At 41.4% G+C, this 19,088-nt stretch overlaps 1 protein-coding gene across 1 annotated transcript in view; it reads right to left on the bottom strand.

Annotated features, from left to right (window-relative positions):
* Nucleotides 1-1,820: 1,820 nt before the first annotated feature.
* The window catches only part of LOC122405506 (sestrin-1), a 214,972-nt gene continuing 197,704 nt past the window's right edge, over nt 1,821-19,088 (bottom strand). The window contains exons 7-12 of the mRNA XM_043410314.1: nt 17,595-17,765; nt 11,822-12,004; nt 11,178-11,418; nt 10,299-10,564; nt 9,042-9,416; nt 1,821-6,384 (exon numbers count right to left, since the gene is read on the bottom strand). Coding sequence (XP_043266249.1) covers nt 6,298-6,384; nt 9,042-9,416; nt 10,299-10,564; nt 11,178-11,418; nt 11,822-12,004; nt 17,595-17,765 — 1,323 coding nt within the window. The 3' untranslated portion in view covers nt 1,821-6,297. The remainder of the gene's footprint in view (nt 6,385-9,041; nt 9,417-10,298; nt 10,565-11,177; nt 11,419-11,821; nt 12,005-17,594; nt 17,766-19,088) is intronic.

Here is a 19,088-nt window from a genome sequence, read left to right as displayed (position 1 = left end):
GCCTACGACTTCTCCTGACACGATATAATTAATAATAATATATAACCGACTGAATCCATTTGGAAGGGCCTAGTCAAATCACTTGTAATTATCACACGATCGTATTCGACGCGGTGGCATGTAAAATGTTGTTCATTACTATTTCTTCATTTCATTTTCTTCTTCATATTTTTTTTTTTTTGTTTTCATTTTCTTTTTTTCTTTTTCATCAGTTTTCTCCCCCCCTCCCCTTTTCTCTCTATGCTTTGTGACTCTCGGAGGTGGCTCGAGCTCGCGAATACGTTGCGAATAGCTGTGCGAGCTCGTCGATATATCTTCGTCTCTCTCTCTTCGAAATTAAACAATGAAAAGAAAACTAAGAATACAAAGAAACGATACATGTGTATGCGTGTGTGTTATATGTACGTATGCGTGTGTGTACGTGTGTTTCCGTGTGTGTGTGTATATCTTGTGTATACATATAGATTATATGCGTAGAACAAATGCCTCGTTCCGAGCTTTTTACGCCTCGTTCGTGTCCCTGGCTACCTTCTACCCTCAGCGATCTTCTATCCACCTAACCCAGGGTTTTCTCGCTTCATCCAAAATCCGAACACGACCCATTTTCGCTTCCGCAAAGAGGTACCGGAGCGAAAAAAGGCATCTGGCCGCATTCCCAGCTTCCAAATTAACCGACTCGCGAGCGACTCGGCTTATACGCGAACAGAAAAATTAATAAAAGATCCTTCTCCCGTCGCCTGCTTCTCTACCCTCGCTCTCTCCCTCTCGCGATTCTCTCTCTGTCTACTCTAACAAAAAAAAAGAAAGCATCGCGTGCTCCTCCTCGTCACCTTCCGACTACTAGAAAGCTTATTATGTATGAGATCAGTTCGGGCACCTAACTCGTGCCGCGAACACCGCGATTTTTCCCACGAATCGTTCTCGAGGCGTTCTCCTACGGGCTCTGATCGCTCTCTCGCCAACCGCGATTCGCTGTTTCACAGAGACGAAGCGTGGAAAGAGAAATGAAACAGACAGAGTGAGGGAGGGGAGATCTAAGAAGAGGTGAAAATGTCGCGGAACTCCCTGCGTCCTGGATTCCCGCGACTCGAACCGTCACCCGAACGATTCAAGCTGACGCTATTGCCTACACACTACGTTCAACAGGATTTTTTAAACGATTCGCGTGCCGTGTTGCGCGTTGCACGCGTCGAAGTATGATGTTACATTCCCACGTTCGACTACCTATGCACTACAGTTAAAAACGTGTTCCAAACGATCCAAGTGTCGCGCTGAGCGAGCCACGTTCCCACGTGTACGGTCAGAAACCGATTAAAAACGATTCTATATGAATTTTGTCGATGAAAAATATATCATAATGTGTTAACTAGTTTGCTACGAGTAACCAATTGGAAATTTTGTGGAAACGTGGCTTTAGGCGAAGAGCCTGCAAGCGCCGCGAGAATGATCGTTCTACAGAGGCTGGTGTAGAAAACCGAGTTCGTACGAAAGATTCTAAACGGAGCCTCGACGATCGAAGCCTCTTTGGTCGGGGGTTCACGACTTTTCACTACCCCGCGTGTGTATCGTCGCGCGTCGAATCGAAACGATTAAATTATAGATCCTCTTTAAATAACTTCACGGCTACGTTAAATATTTAATTGATAACTCCTGGACAACCTGGCGATTTCTTAAGATATTACGTGCTCGACTCTGATCGTGAAAAATCTCTGCGTTCTCTGGTACGTGTGCCGGATTCTGTTCCCGGTGGAATACGGAAGAAGACAGAAGAGGAAAGAGACAATGAAACCGCGAGACGCGGCGAAGACGGGTGAGACAGATTGCCACAGACGTAACGATTTATTGTATCCACGATCGTATGTCAAGTTGCGACGACGGTCGTATGGCACGGAGACGGGCAAAGCGGAACGTTTTTAATTTAATGGAGATAAAATGTTTCAACCGTGAAATAATATTACCGTATAATAATGATAAGTCGCTTGAAGCTTTGCCTAACTCTGGTATGGCGATACCGTACTACCATCCAACATGGCCGCCGATGTACGGTTTCGTATCGGCGATAGTCGCGCGAACCATCGTACGTGATTGCGTTGCGTCTGCGGCTACGTACGAAAGAGGATGATTTTTTAAAGCGAGAGAAAGAGAGACTCGAAAGCCCGGAGGGATATGAACGTCGAAGATGTGTGAAATACTGTCGTTCGCGCGGCTCGTCGCGAACCTCGACGATCCTACGGACGGTTCGCGACATGGCTGTACGAGAACACGTTGAAGAATGAGAGAAGAACGAACAAAGTGAACGCACGATTGCGTCCGCTCTCTTAATAAACTCTTTTTTTTTTTTCAAGTGATATGTGGTGACGTCGTTTTAAGAGGCAAACGCGTCGCTGTTGGTCGAAAAAGTTTTTTTCCCCGGTTGTGTACTTGCGTGTGTGTTAGCATGTTGTTTGTATGTTTTGTGTCCGTCCGTTGATACTCTACGTTCAAATTCGCTCGACACGCTCCGAACCGTATCTCGATCGCGAACCAGCGGGAACGAAAACGATTTTAAAAAATTACGATTACGCGCGTAAAGTGGGTGATTTGTGGTACAAGCTCGTCTAAGGGCGACGTATTCGCGTTTTTTTTGGCTGATTCGCGATCGATTGGCGATGGCGTTGCACTTGAAACGCGACAGCTCCGAATCATATACACGAATATACAATAAATTTCAGAGCGCGCACATACACAGTTTACATAATAAAGAGACATTGTAATTACAAACGCTACACGTATATCTCCCGTATCGGTATTCCATAATTATTTTTTTTCATTTTTCTTCGGTTTGCTTTCCCGTTGCTCGGTACGCGTATCGATATACCACGCGCTTCGTTTACTTTCGTCGTCGTCGACGTAAATACGCGTCGTATGTACCGTACGTACATACGTATATATATACATATATATATAATACATATATATCGATCCATTTGTTGCTTCTCGTTTTCATCTCGACAATGCGTATTATGTTTGTTATACATCTATATTATTATATATATGTATATATATATATATAATATGCGATCACAGACACGTGTAATTCGCGTGTAATAGAGTTTTCTGTTTTCTTCATTTTTTGTGCCACGTTCCTCGTGTACCGTAACGACATAATATGGATTTGATTTGTTTAAACAGCCTCTCTCTGTCCCGCTCGCACGTTACGCGGCGAGCCGTTCCTACTGTTGCCAACCGTTTGTTGGTCATCGGAAGAAGGGGCGAACACGAGTCGACACGACGATTCCCACGGTTTCCTTTCTTCCCTTTGTATCGTTTTAAAGTTCAACACGCTACGCGAAAGGCATGAAAATTCGTTGATAAACACGCGCGAAAAAGATTCGATTCGGGCTCTTCCTTTCCTCTATTTTTTTGTTCGCCCCTTCGCTTGGTCCTCGCCGTTTATAATTCGTGTACGCTCCGCTAACGCTGTGCCTGAGTACCAAAAAGTTTGTGCTGCTTTTAGCGCGATTACAGTCCATGGAAAGGATATAGTAAACTCCTCTGTGGACACAGAATGTCCTTATGGTTTCTTAAGACCTACAGAGAAAGATCAATCGTTTGATCTATGTTCTGCAGGGATAACACAGGGAAAAAGTTGTAACCATGAATTTCGAAGAATGTTTACGAAACTGCACGTTGCAAGACCTCTCGATCGAGTTTTAACTATTACAATAATTTTTTAAACTGCAACGCAACTGTTTTATATTCTCGTCCCAAAATCTTATCTGATATGTATTTGTTATAGGTAAAAAAATTGTTAGGGTTCTAAATAAATCTCAACATGAACTCAACTCTGAATGAAGAACGTCACGAATATTAAAATGTTTAAATAATTACTTTCTTGGATAAAAATATTATTAAAATTACGAGTACTAGAAAAATAAATAAACAACTGACCTTACCCCGATCGACCAAATAAAAAAACCATAAGAACGTTCCTTTCTACATCTATCGATAAAGGACGAACGAACCTACAGTTATTTATTACTCTGGAAGTATGTTCGATATATTAATTCCATACTTTGGTGTGCACGAAACACGAACACGTATCTATTGCGTACGTTGAGTCTCAGGTTTACTACACCCACCAGACTGTAAGCTCGCCGTAGTCCAGAGATCGGCAAAATTCTCACACGAGTGAAGGACGAACTGTTAGGCGTTAAATAAAAATTACAATTCGAACTACGGAATGAAGTATTTCGCAAGGAGCGAATAGAAGAGTTATTAGCTTCGCTCGTTGCTTGTTTCCCCGTATGAAATTTTGCCGATCCCTGCTGGAGATTCGCGGTTCTCCGCGACGTATTGGACGATATAGAATTTCCTGAGAGCGGTACAGCGCTAGACTCGTGCGGGAAAAACAAAACTTTGTCGCGCATAGGGTTGGCGACAGTAGCGCCATGATCCATCGTAAATAAACACAGCCGACTGGCATTGATGTCTCTGGCCGCGCACGCGCGGCTCGCGCGTCGAGTCGCGCGTACGCGCGCAGATCATCCTACGATCTAAGATTTTTCATTTATCATTTGTAAATTCTCGACACACGGTTACGACGAAAAAACGAAGGTACACTTTGTTGTTTATATTATAGCTTTCTTCGTTATACGATACTCATTGCGATAAACGAAGTTAAAACGTATATGTATATGTATATGTATATATACGTATATACATATATATAAATATATATATGTACAACGCGAATCGCGACCACACCGCGAAAGACAAAAATTCGTTCGTCGAGTCGTCCCTGTTCGGCCATTAATACGATACTCATTGCAATAAACGAAGTTAAAACGTATATGTATATGTATATATATATTTATATTTATATATGTATATATAAATATATATATATATATATATATGTACAACGGGAATCGCAATCAGCAACGCGAATCGCGACCACACCGCGAAAGACAAAAATTCGTTCGTCGAGTCGTCCCTGTTCGGCCATTAATTTTTTTATTAGTGTCTCGGACGAACACGAACGACGATGCAACGAACAACGAACGAACGGAAAATCGCACGATGACTTCCGGTCATCCTCGACCCGTCATCGGTTCTCGATTTATCCTTACGATCAATCGCGACCATCGACGAATCGTTCCGGTATTAAAGTGCCGCGAGGAGTCGATTACTATGGGAAACGGACGCGTAATGCTCCAACCTCCCCTCCTCCAATCCCCTCCCTCCCCTCAGGATGGTCACGCGAATCGCGAGAAGGAGAAAGAAAATCGAATCGCCGAACCAAAGGGAAGCATCGTTGAAAAAAGTTTGAAAGTGGGTATTAGACGGTAGAACGGTACGGGGGGAGGGGTTACGGGGATCAAAAAACTTTCAACAGATTTGAAACGTTAACGAAACGCGCAAATAACAATCTACTACGATCTCGCGAAACATAGAAAAATACGAGTGTCTATTTACAAAACAAACGATAAATCTCTCACTCTCCTCTCGTGCTTGTATCCCGTCTCACTTCGCGCTTACGTCACACACTGTCTCACATTCTCTCTATATCTCGTTCGCTCTTTTTCTTTCTCTTGTCCTCACGTCGCGTGTCTTCGTTCACCCATCAATGGTCACACGTGACGAACTCGTTTTCCAATGTACAAATGGGAACAACGACGTTGATCGCGAACGCGTTCTAGATGGCGCGTCGATCGTCCATCGCGTATAAACATCGAAAGCTCGCGTCGTCTTCGACGATATATACTATTAAATGTCACGTGGTTACGAACAATGTCGCCTTCAACCCGCGTCAAATTCTCTCTCTCTCTCTCGCTCTCTCACTCTTTTTGTCTTTCTTCGTTCGTCTTCCACGCACTTAGCAGCATTTCCTCTCTTCGTTCGATTAGCACTGATTCATCAAAGAGATCTCTGTCGCTTTAAAGTTACGACGAGCAAATGGCGGACACCTTGCGACGACGTCTCACAGAGGACACTCGACTCGGGGGTCTGGTCTTTTTCTTCTCCTCCTTCGTTGACGCGCGCGATACGTGTGTAACGTGAGCTTCTGTCTCTGTCTGTATGAGTGTGTGTGAGCGTGTAAGTGTAATTCGTGTGAGAATATATTATTTATATACTGCGTGTGTGGTTGTGTGGGTGTGAGAATCGATGTCTCGTTCGCTCGTTCCTTCCGTGCCGTGTGCAGAGTCCGCGAAGACGCCTCGCAAAACCGTGGCGCGAGTTATACGATTAAAAAAAAACCAACGACAAACTGACTGACAGACAGCAAGTAGACGAAGGGAGGGGCGCGGTCCTCGCTTAGGTCATGTATCGCATCACCGCGCGGAGCGCGTAAAGAAGCTCCGCTTGCATTCGTGCTTCCAGGATCATCAGGTTCACGTGAACCTGAAAGAAAATAAAAACAAAAGTTGATTAGTATGTGACAACGAAAGCAGATCTTTCGGGGAAAAGAATCGGTTGCTTTATGACATTGTGGTCGACCCTGAGGGGGCCATAGATGAATTCGTGGGTGTCTCCATAGATTAACAAACATAAATATAAATCTTCTGGGTGCTTTAAAACCACCACAACTAGACTAATAAATCTGTCGATGTCTTGTGCTCAGGAAGGACTACTGTGATACCACCGTTAAAAAGCTTGAAAAGAGAAGTCCCAACAAAGGTCGAGTTAAAGGCTGACAAACGATCAAAGAGTTATCAAAAAGTGAGAGATCTCAGAATTTCTAGACATTTTCAAATGAAAGTTTAAATAGTGGTCCAACAAATTTGTCGCTATATTTTCTGAATGGGACGTTCGCGATAGCCGTGACCAGTCTTTTGAACTCGTCTACTAGCAAGCTTTCCAACGTGTGCGCCATGCCTCCCAGCGGGCGTTGGCCTAAATACTATTGTACTGTCGAAAAATCACCCGTCTGTCTATTTACATCGAGATCTAGGGACGGAAAAGATCGACCAATCGGGCACGTTAGCGCTCGCTGACGGGCCAGTGTTTCTCAAACTTTGCCTTTTGTATGAAACTCAGATTTATTCAGAATACAATACGAAGCGGATAGTTCCTTGCGTCATGAAGATCAATAATAACAATGACTATTGTTCCATGAGGAATTATCCGCGTTTAAATATTGAAAACAAATGGCTGACGTGTCACCATGACATTGGAAGATTCGTTTCTTTTTCTGCTCGTTTAATTGGCGGTTTGAGCCGCCAGATTTCTGGACACGTGAAACGAAAAAACGTGCCAGACATATGGAAAGAGATCGTATGTAAACAAGGTCGTGTGTATCCGCTTTTCAGTTACGTATGTCTGTCCCGGTAAAAGAATAATCGAACGACCGCTATTGTTCCGATACGATAAACGGCTCATTAATTACTGATTGTTATTACGGGCAAGAAAGTCAACTTCGATGAGACTTTTATAGTTTTCTACGAGCTGACTTAGTTTGATCTATAAATGCGTATATTTAAAGATATCAATAGAATTGCATTTAAAAATATCGCCGTAGATCAGTTTGTGACAGTTGAAAATAATTGCCAGAAAAGTATTTGACAAACTTGCTCGAACATTAGCAATAAAACAGATTTGATATTCGTTGTTACATTGTATTTGTGCCACGTGGCTTCGTTACATTTTCAAATAACGTAGAAACGCGTCATCCGATGTTTTATCAACAATAATTCTTCCTCTTTAGTTTGATCTATTTCCCTGCTTCGTTCTTTTCTGCCCTATAATTAATTGTTTGTGTTTGTTTGTGTAATACCTTCGAGGTTAGATTTAAAAGCGGCCTCTGACTGTGCCTCGCCATTACGCAAATTATTCTTTATGTAATAATATACGTACGCCTCATTTACATGCGTAATAAAAACCGAATAAAAGTAATGGAAACTAAATGGTTAAGCTTGATCAATCAATACGAGTAAATATATACCGTGTGCCAATTAAAAAGTGACACAATGGCCTTGGAAGCTACCACGTTTAGCTTCGATACAAGTCTTTTGATTCGACGGTAATTTTTATCGATCCAACCTAGTTTCCGAAATAATAAGAAGTAACCGTAGGTTTGTTTATTCTTAGATATTAATAGATAATGGACGAGAAGAATGTTCTTTATTGTTTTGGCACACGATGCCTTTGCTCCAATTTGCCAAAAGAATAAAGAACATTCCTTTCGACCAATACAGATTGATAATCTTCGATTACTTCTTAATTCGATTTAAATTGGCTCACGATTATATCTATTCTTTTGAATAATATTAAATTCATAATTTGGACTGTGGACTTCAGAATTATAGAATTTGGTTCCCTCGAAAATATCACTAATTTAATTCCAAGAATCATTATTACGAAAGGATTTTTTGCAAAAGGATTGTTATTTCGCAAAAATGTTTCCGTTCCAAAGAACATATATCGTTCGAAATATATGCATCGTCCAGTATTTATTAGGATTTATTATTCTTTTCCGTCATTGTTTAATGAAACTGTCTGGCATCGATATTTCAATCGAGTTTCACAGGGAGTTAGCCTAGCATTAACATAAATACAGTTACATATTCATTTGTATGCCACCTACATCTCGAATCAGGGTCACCCAAGCCCCACCTCACCAGTTACGTAAAAATTAACGTAAATATTTTGGTATGATTTATTTTTGGCTCACGTTGTACACAGCGTCAGGAGAATATATTAAGTCCTTGATCATAAGAGCAGGTGGATGTCCTTGTGATACATTTATCAAGTTGCAATACATTTATTATATTATTGTTCGCAAGAGCAAATAAACGTATTAGCGATGCATTTATAATATCGAGTCGGAGATTAGAAAACCAGACATCTCTGCTTCAACGAGCAAATAAACTCTCCTGGCGTAACCAACGTTCACCTGGCGCAAGTGAGAATTATTTCGCTTCGCCAATCGAAGAGATTTACGTTAAGGATGAACTTGGAGAACGTTCAAAAAGATAAAGACCACGTGCAAGGTATTGTCCGTTACGAAAATTCTGCGGAAACAAACGCAGAGAGAGGGAAGATGAGAAATTGTTACCAACCTTCTCGCTGTGCTTGAACTCCCTCATGACGCGATCGTAATCCCTCTTAGTGACGCGCTCCGGATAACACACGGCGCTCTTTATGAAAGTCTTCAAGCTTCGCTCGATGAGCTGATTGACCTCGTTGTAATCGTAATCGTCGTGCCTGATCCCGAACATGCACTGAATGTAGTTCCAGATGGCTCGCCTGAACCGCGACGTGTCCACCTCGTTGTGCGTACCCATCGTGTAGTACGTCAGATTGTAGGCTGTTTTGAACTTGTCGTCCAGGAGATTGCCAACGTCGTTGTAAAGACGGTTCACCAGCGAGTAGCCGTGATCGTCCCACGAGTAGTCCTGGACGCGGAAAGTCGGTATGTCGTTCAGCTGACCGCGCTGAAACACGCGAACAAGAAAAAAAAAACGAATAAAATTCGATCCAGATCCGAGCTCGAGGATCCTTTATTTTACTTGCTTCCCTTTCTTCGGAGCTTAATCGCGCTACCATTTAAGGTTAAGCGGTTGGTCTCGATCGGAGAGATACTCACGTGTCGTCGCGTCGTAAATATTCATGGTATCGGCGGTTCGAGACGGCGATCGAACCGACGAACTTTAAATATTCATCGGGACGAGCTTTGCCGTCGCCTTGAAACCGTACTTTCGAATCGGGCTCGTAAAAACAGCGCAGAAACACTGGTATAATCCTCCCGGAGCCCGTGTAACCGAGTTAGCGAACCGGGCTCGCTCGAAACGACAGTTTTATCGCGTCCACTCCGATCGCGGAATTATTTTATTATCGCGTTTTCGCCAAGCAACAGGCAAGCGTTGAGTGACCGGTGCTCATTGATCGCTTGGCCTCGCGCGGACGACAATAGGATAGTCGTTCGACGCGAAGAAATACCGACGAGTCGGAGGGAACGACTCTGTGTGGAATGCAAACGATGAAAATTGCTTTAACAAGTTTCTAAACTTGGATCAAAGTTCCCGCGCTCGTCGACAGAGGGCTACGCTCGACCTGCACCTTTCTCACAAGCACTCGATCGACTATTAAATATCCCGACGTTTAAAGCAAGGCTTGTTATCGATGAGTCCACTGGCATATCCGGAAGGAAAAATTCTGATCTCACGATTCGAATAAAAGCAAATCTATTAATTACTGTTACCAGTAAAACCGTTCCCACAAGACCATCTACGCAGCTGGCATAATCGAAAGCCCCCCGGGGAGAGCGTTCACGCGCAGAGTCGATCGATCATCGAACGTGAGGATTAATTAATTACCTTGGCGAAGTCCTGATAGATGAAGGTGGGGTCCTCGATGAAATGACCTATGTCCGAGTCGAGGACCGAACTACTCCTCTGTGGCGCCGCCGCGAGCTCCGCGGACTGCGTTTCCACGGTCTCGAATCTTTTCGACAGCTCCTCCTGGGTGATCTGATAGGACTCGGACTTCTCCGACAGACGCTTCATGCGCTCCATCAGAGCCTCGACGCCGACCTCCTGCTCGCCGACTATGCTGGGCGAGGACGGCGGCGACGACATGCTTTCTGCACAGATTGCAAAACGGGAACGTTATCAAGGCAACCAACAAAATTAATACACCGCTCTAAATCGACGACGAAGGGTCCAGCTGTTGTAAATCACCGACGATCAGATTCTCGACCAGGAAATTCGAAAGAAACTTGCGAAACGTGTGAGAAGATCGAGCATTCGTTGGGTACAGACTCTGATAAAGTTGGATTATATTACGAATTTTCTTTTTAAAAAGAGCTTGCTATCGTTGACAGAAAAGACGATGGTCTGATACTTGTAGACACAGCACTGACTGTGTAGAAATATAGCCAAATATAAAAAGGTGTTGATCTACTGCGAATATAATTGGTTTACGATTAAACAGAGGGTTCTATATTATTTTATATTTATTTATGCAAGCTTCGAGATAAACCTACCACACACCTATACATGAAACCATTTTTAAAGAGTTAAAAGCTGAGAGATTATCGTAAATTGTAACTAAGAATACATGACTTTCAGGGCTCGCGTAAACGAATCCAATCGAGTTGAGTTAACATTGTGGGAATTTCGAATTAATTGACGCAATCAGAGACCGTGACTTCAGAGTCTAATGTCGGATACAAAGTATAGGAATGAGGAACTTACCAGTCTTGCCATCGCCATTGAGAATCTTCTTGGGACTATTGGAAATCTTGTCTTTGGCAGTTGGTACGTTATTGCTATTTTCCTGGACGTTCAGTTTGTAATGATGGCCGGCAACGTTGTCCAGCTCCTCGTTCACCCCGCATGAGAAGACGAAAGACGAGAGGGAGTGGAAGTGAGCCAAAAGGACTATCGCGTGAACTACCTCGGCTAAGGACCAACTGTCCGCGCCCTTGGTCAGTTTCTGAAAACCCCGAATAATTATTTTCATACCCTAAATAAATACAAGTTTAAAAATTCTAGCGCGAGTATAGAATTTTGTTCCGACTTTCCAATGAATCTTTGTTTTCACACTTTCTCGTTGTCCTTCGGTTTTTGTAACGTGTTGCATATTAATACCAACGCGAGAATGACTAGCAAACAATCGTAACGCTTTTCCAATTAGGAATGCGACCGAATAAAATCGCAAATCGATTCGTTGCTTCGGGAATGACAGTCTAGCGTGATAGCAAACGGTTTCAGGAAAATACTAGCATAGGTCTCCGAAATATCACAAGATTTAGAGAAAAGTAACGATGGATTTTATATTTGTACTTTTGGGTGTTCTGTAGAGGGATTTTAGAATTTGTTGACGATCGAACACTCACCTCTATGTGCGTTTTGTTCAGCAACCACGGCCTATGGGCTAAAATCTTGTTAATCTCATAGAGATCTTGTAATTTTCCAGGAATTGACTTCAGACCCCGAAGCCACGATGGGTCACCGCCCTGAAGAATGAACTCTCCTTTCTGCAGGTTTATTAAATAGCTGCACTGGTGTCTACCTGCGGCCTGAAAGCATACGAGACATTCGAGTTTGTCCTTTCTAAACTATTAAAATTAATATTGGGGTAATATTGGGGTCCTATAATGTCTCAGAATTAAATCGATCGTAGAAGAAATAAAATAGGACTGCAATACTCGTCTTTAAACTTGCACAATAGAATATCGAAACATAAATAAGTTTCAATGGCAAAATATATAAATCTTCTTGACACATTTCTGTATTCAGATTTGAAAATTGCACGAACTCAAGTATTTTAGATAATCCACCTTTTTTCACGAGCTCATTTGGTACCACTTACGCTCGTGAATAAAGCTATCCAATCACGAAACAGAAGAAGGATAAAAATCTCGATAATATTATGTAACCTGCAACTTCATCGAAGCCAACTATCGAAGAGCTTGTATTTAAAATCCAATGTCAACCTTCGCGTGCTTCTTCAACGTTGTGAAGTTACTTAAAGCCAGGGTATTGAATAATCCCGTTATATATGTCTGCACATATATGAAACAAAGTTTACCAAAAAACATGATTTCTATACTCTGTACAATAAAACTTTTTCACCTGTTCAACTATGTTTCAATCGTGTTCGATTTTAATTTGTTCGTCTTTTATTGAGGTTTTTCTTCAATCATACGATTGTTAATACTAAAATATGACCATTTAGAAAAGAATAGGGTTAGACTGGGTCTGACCAAAACTTACTCGAATTACTCATTCTACCTATTCCTCGCGCCACATTCTCTCCAAGGAAACTCACAATTTCTAACAATTTCCCAGTTTAAAGAATTGAATTAAGTCGCAGCTTGGTACCAGTTTTATTTGTTAATCAATTATGCTTGGAAAGTAACCGTAGAAACGAATGGAAATAAGAAAGATAAAAACTGTCGAGGGTGGGGAATTTTGTGACGCAACCGGTGTGTTCGGCGTAGTTGGCGTCGACGACGAAAAGCAAACGATCGATGGAAACGAGCACGGATGAGACGGGTTCATGATTAATCGCGGTGAGGGAGGGGAACGGGGGATGAAGATCGACAGAAAGGGGGAGCCGAGTAGGAGTAACAGAGGCACGGGACACGTTGGAACCTCGATCTTCGTAATAGTTTGTTTTGATCGCGCTGGAATTACATCAGAAATTCAAATGCCGGCGCCTACCATTGAGGAAGGAGACGAATAGGTGGACTGGCGATGGGTGGGGAAGAAGTCGAGATGATAAAGCGCGTAAACAAGACACGTGTTTACCATGCGGCCCAGTGGATCGATCGACTCGAGAGGCGCGATAAGCGATAAGAAACGTTCGCAAATACGTTCGAGCGTTGCTGCACGCGCCTCGAGAAAAGACGCTGCTCCAAACGGGCCAATTTTTTAAGCCGTCCGAAACCAAATATATTTCTATGACACATAGAATGTCAAAATTCGTATCTAAAGACGAACGTCAAATCACAAATCTACTCGAATAAAATTACAACTTTGTGATTATAAAATCTTTATAATCACAAAGAAATACTACACAATAATAATACACAAATAAATCTCTATAAGAAATTTTTAAGGAAGCGCATTATTCGTGAGTTCAATTAAAAATAATTTAGGATCGTCTACCTAAACAAGTATTCTTACATTTATCAGAGTATTATCAACGAATTGGCGAGACCTCCAACGGACTATATTTAATCGTACGTTATCGAGCCGCCTCAGAAAATCTTTTAATTACATATTTGCACGAATACCCCACACAAACACTGGAATCGTTATCACATAGACTTTCGCCGATCGCTCTAATCTTTGACGATCCGCAGATTAGGTCTAAAATTGATTCCTAAATTCTAAGATATTTATAACTCTAGATAGAGATTAGGAACGGTACTCGAGAAACCAATATCCCCGGAGATAATATAAACATAACACATTGTTTCACTTCCATTCATACGTGCACAATTGTCAAATGATTTTCTTCCAAAGACCAAGCAAAAATCACTGTTAATCTCGAAATAAACGAAAGCTTTTATTTCACGTGTTTCCATGTTACAGGACACCTTTCATATATGGTTTACAGAGAGGGGGAAATCAGCGAATCGCGAAAGAGAGAAAAAGAGTTCTGACACGAGACGTGCACCAGGTGGGAATGTTTACCGGCAGAAAAGCTGTTTTTCAGATACCTTATCGCTTTTATCGCGTTTCTCCGTGTACCAACTAGCAATCCCCTCTCCTGTAGCTCGTTGCTTTCGACTATCGTGCCCCTCGTCTTTTATCGCGCTCGATATAGTGTTTTCGGTGGATCGTTTCGAACGACGATTTTTCGTGTATCGACTACCGGACCTATCGCGAACCGTCGTCCCGAAGTCGCGATATACAAAATACATTTTACATAAAAAGAATATAAAACGAACTGACGTCGATTCCGCGGATTAATTTTCTTTTTTTTCACGGACAAACGAGCGGATGGCTTGCAACGTCACGTCGGAAAGCATGCTACGATGACTTGATAATCTTTGGCCCAACGACCCACAGCTGCAGACTGAACGTCGTGAAACTGGATAAAACAAACGTCGACCGCTTTGCTCCACGGGGGAAAAAGAACTCTTCTCGCGGGCGATAAATCGTATTCCGGTTTATATTACCGATACCAGCGCAGATTACGTCCAAACTCGAATCGTATTTTTCTGAAAAATTCTCGTCCTTCTAAAAGAGTTTTCGATAACGAATAAAAGATAAACAATTCTTGATTCGACGTACGGTCGATAAAAATTACCGAATTATATAATCGAATTATGTTACGCCTCCAACTAGTAACAGCTTGTCTGAATAACCGTTCTACAGAGATTCTGGTATCTGAACTATCATAATAGAGACTCGAATGTTTGCGTAAGGGAATTTTCAGATAATGCAACAATCATTTTCTGATACTGAATTTCTTTCATCGAAATAGAGATCTGAAGTAGAACGTCTGAGGAGCTTTATCGTTGGATAGTAAAAATTACGCTCGACGACATTGTAGACGAGTTAATTTAGTAATTTTGCTCATATCTGTTTTAAAGGCTGATATATAAAAAAGAAGAATTAAATGAGTAATATGTTCTATTTATTCGTGTCCCTCGAATGTTTCTGATCGTAATTTATTTTATATTTTATAGGTCGCACGAGTTTATTTTGTAGATGACTCAAAACGTTAATAAAAAAACAGCTCGCTCGAGACTGATAATTAGTCGTGTCTCATTGTTCAAGCTCCACAGATATTAAAACTGTCTATGTGTTGGCTGACATCGAGTCATGCATATGTATACACGGTTCGGTTATTGCGGTGTCATTTTTTAAAGCATGACACACAAATACGAATAACGTTACGTGCGAGTCTAACGGGAATTCGAAAGTGTTTTCGATGTAGAAGCTCTTGGTCAAATCGATCGAACCAATAACAATACCGTGTCAGACTTATAAACATTAGAAAATTAGAATTGAGATATAGAATTCCATTATAAAACCCAGGTACAGTTATTAAAGTATAGAAAATAAAGTTCCAGAGACAAAGTGACGAAAAGAAAATTGTCACTGATAATAAGTGCTTGCTTGAAAGAGTTAAATTATGAGAGAGAATGAATTATAGCAGTAATTATGTATCCTAATCTGACTAAATAAATTTTCTAAAACATCCAAGCAAAGCAAATTGTGCTTCGAATAAAAAGTAACCCAATAGCTCTGTAGAATTCTTGTTGTATCATCGCGATTATAATTATTGATATTAATATTTATAATCGGTATTAGCATTAGCATTTAAATTACTACCTGGCCTTACGATTATCAAATGTATACCGCTGCTGCCACTGTTTACATTATCACAGCCGCACAGTGACATTATTTTCTGTATTTAAATGACGCTGCCTCGGGCCAATAAATCTATCCAGCTACTTAATTCAAGCATCGTATCTCTCGACGATGGATCCTCAAGAAGCGACACAATACGCTCGTGACATAATCCTTAAATTCTTTGATCCCGCGCGTGTGCCATTGTGCGTGTCGTGTCTTGTAAAAATAAAGTTAAAACAAACCGAACAGATCGCGACAGCAACGAGAGAAAGATTTGGGAAAAGAATTGGTATCTCCACGCCCGTTTCAAATATTTCGATTTCACGGAAACGTTCATTTCCTCGAAGCAATTCAAGCATAAATGCACCGTGTATATTAACAACGATCGTTGCATAATTATTTCAGTATAGATGTATACATCATAAATATGCACGAACCTATATTGAATTTAAAATACGATATAAGCACATATTACAGTCAGATACAAACGGATTAATTGTGCTTTGGGAAAGGCCTTCATAAAATTATAGACTTTGAGGAGCGAACCGCGGTTGGACAAATATTGGAAACAAGTCCGTACAAACGTTTCACCTATCTAATCTTGTTTTCGAGTTATTGCCGATAGAAATTCCTGACGTGTATCCTTGTTAAGAAAATTGACACAGAGGCATTACGAAAGCGTTTGCAAATAGTTAGCAAGATCGTCCGCGAGATACGTAAGAGCGGGGTTGTAAATAACCGGGCAGAATCAATTATACTACCACAGTTTGGAATGAGAATGATTGAAACACTAAAAACAGCTGCATCTTGTAAACAAAGTCAGATAGGGCAAACGTTTATATGTATGTGCCGGGAGATTGCGAAAGTGGCGTAAGATTTATATTCTATACATGTTTGTTGTAAGGTGGATCAGAAAATGAGCAATCAATTTTTTTCAGATTTTTTTCTCCACCTACAGTGGTGTAAAAAATTGCGTCGAAGGTTCGTAGGTTGCTTAAAAATGTACACATTTATTTACGAAGATATTTTTTTTTAAATTTTCTTTATAGTTGCGAGTACGTTCTCGAGTGGTCGTAACTTCCGTATACGTGAACATTTTCAAATGAAATTTGGTAGATCCGTAATTCGATGTATGTACTTTCAAGCGATAAAATCCTCCGTATCGTTTGGGGATCGACAGGAATGTAATGCAAGAATAAAACGTGGTACCACGTATCCAACGGTCGTTAAAGTAATATTTGCAGTTTACTGTTGACCCTGAACTGGTTGCGGGGTCATAGTAACACAGTACTGTTATAGTTATAGTCAGAGTGATCTTTAGTGTGGCTAAAGTGGCTTCGTCATCAAGAACGTACGTACACGAGGATAAATGTAGCTTCTGTTGATCAGTATTTGTTAGAAAAATCGGAAAATACAGACGTACGCGATAATGTAAGCAATAATATCACGAATAGTACTGTTCAAATTTTAAGAATATTAATCAGATTAAAAAAAAAATATTATAATTTAAATCCTCAGAGATATTATTTTACACAACTATCGTAATATCAGAAAAAAGGCTTTAGGTTATTCAAAATTTATTAAATTATCTAATTTAAAATGAATCCTGTTTTGTAGTGGTAACTCGACAAATTGTATTTTTTTCGTTGCTTTTATAGCCTATGGTAGACACGTTGCGAAACGGACGCGACACCAGTCGGGGATTACCCGATTTTTCTCGTTTATCGCGGTGTCCAGGGGAAAGCTAGCAGCCATTACGGGGAATTAAATGAGGAGGAAAAGCAGAGCACTCACCATAATGGCGATGAGATGCCTGTAGTCGTACGGGAGGGGTCCGTCGCCCCTGAGGATGAAATGTTGGGTACGGAGGAAGTGTTCCAAATACGAAGGATGTGAAGCCATCACCCTCGAGACATGATCCAGCCTGTTGTTCTGGAGGAACGCATCCATCAACAGGATATGAGTCTGCAAACAAGAAAATTATCGGTCAAACGCGATCACACGATAAACTGAAAATTTACCAAACTTATTTCCAAAGATCCTGAAATCGACAAAATTCCATTCGAATGAAATTTCCAATTTGCTACGTTCCACGAATTCCTGTCTCTTAAAATACTAATGAAGGAACGTACGATAACATGCGTCCAAAGCTTATCGTCGCTGCTCTCGATCGACGTAACGACCGTAAACGCTGATCACATAATCGTATTAATGACACAATTACGTTTGTTCCGCGCCTCGAGAAGGTAAAGAGGAACTGGGTCGCTCGAAATCGGACAGCACGCTCGTCCATATGCAAAATCCCCCTGATCGATCGTGCTTTCGTAAACACGAACGAAAAGGGAAAGGATTATCAGGCTTCAAGAACCTTAAATCTCAGACGAATTTCAGAGAATCGTTCATCTTCCATTCGTCGTTGGGTGTCTTTATCGAAACGGGACGCTCGTCGTCTCTGGCAAGTAAACTGAATCTGTAAACCGAAAGCGTGGCGTGCATCGTCGATGGAAAGCCGTGAAACCGATAGACGAGTTGGCGTCGCGACGTTCTCGAAACGCAGATGCACCGTCTTCTAAACTTAGACCTCGCACCGTGTCGCCTCCCGACACCCTTTCGACGCTTGCTCGTTTTTCCTCTCGAAAGGGGACTCATTTTCGTACAGCTGTGCTACGACTAAAACAATTTTTTTTTATCCCAGAGATTAGTAATTTAAATAATATCCTCATTATGACATTAATTATATTCCACGCAACTAAATTCACAGTTTGTAATTCTTTTTTCAATATCAGCGGACAAAATTACTAATCGTTTGATTTATTCGTACACACCTGGTGGTAACAGAACTTGAAAATGCAGAACAAAATTTTTCCTTATAATAATTCATTTTCCACTTACATCGACTATTTCCTCAAAAAACGAAGCTTCGTATAAACTAGTTTTTCCACGAGGAATCCAACCCCTAATCGATTCTACTATAAGATCTTGGAGTTCTCGAAAATATTGGCAACCAAAGTCGCTGGTAATTCGATTTAAGCCTGTACTCGAACCGTGTATAAACGATTCGAGTAACAATCCTAATTCAGACACGATTCCGTGCGAGTACGAGCACAATATGCATATTAATGTGAACAGTTACCGACCTTGTGGCGGGTCGACGACCCGCGTGCACGAATTAAACGGGAAATACATTTCACTAGGAACGCAGCTTTCGCCGCGCGTTGAATAATCGATTCGCGTCCGCGTCGATCTATCAACGCGAGGGAAGATCGCGGGATCCACGGCGTATCGGGA

This window comes from Colletes gigas, unplaced genomic scaffold (genome assembly GCF_013123115.1).
Source record: "Colletes gigas isolate AHSC1104 unplaced genomic scaffold, ASM1312311v1 Colletes_gigas_Sc00001, whole genome shotgun sequence".
NCBI lineage: Eukaryota > Metazoa > Arthropoda > Insecta > Hymenoptera > Colletidae > Colletes > Colletes gigas.
Note: the sequence above shows the minus strand (reverse complement) of the source record. Positions and strands in the feature narration are given on the sequence as shown.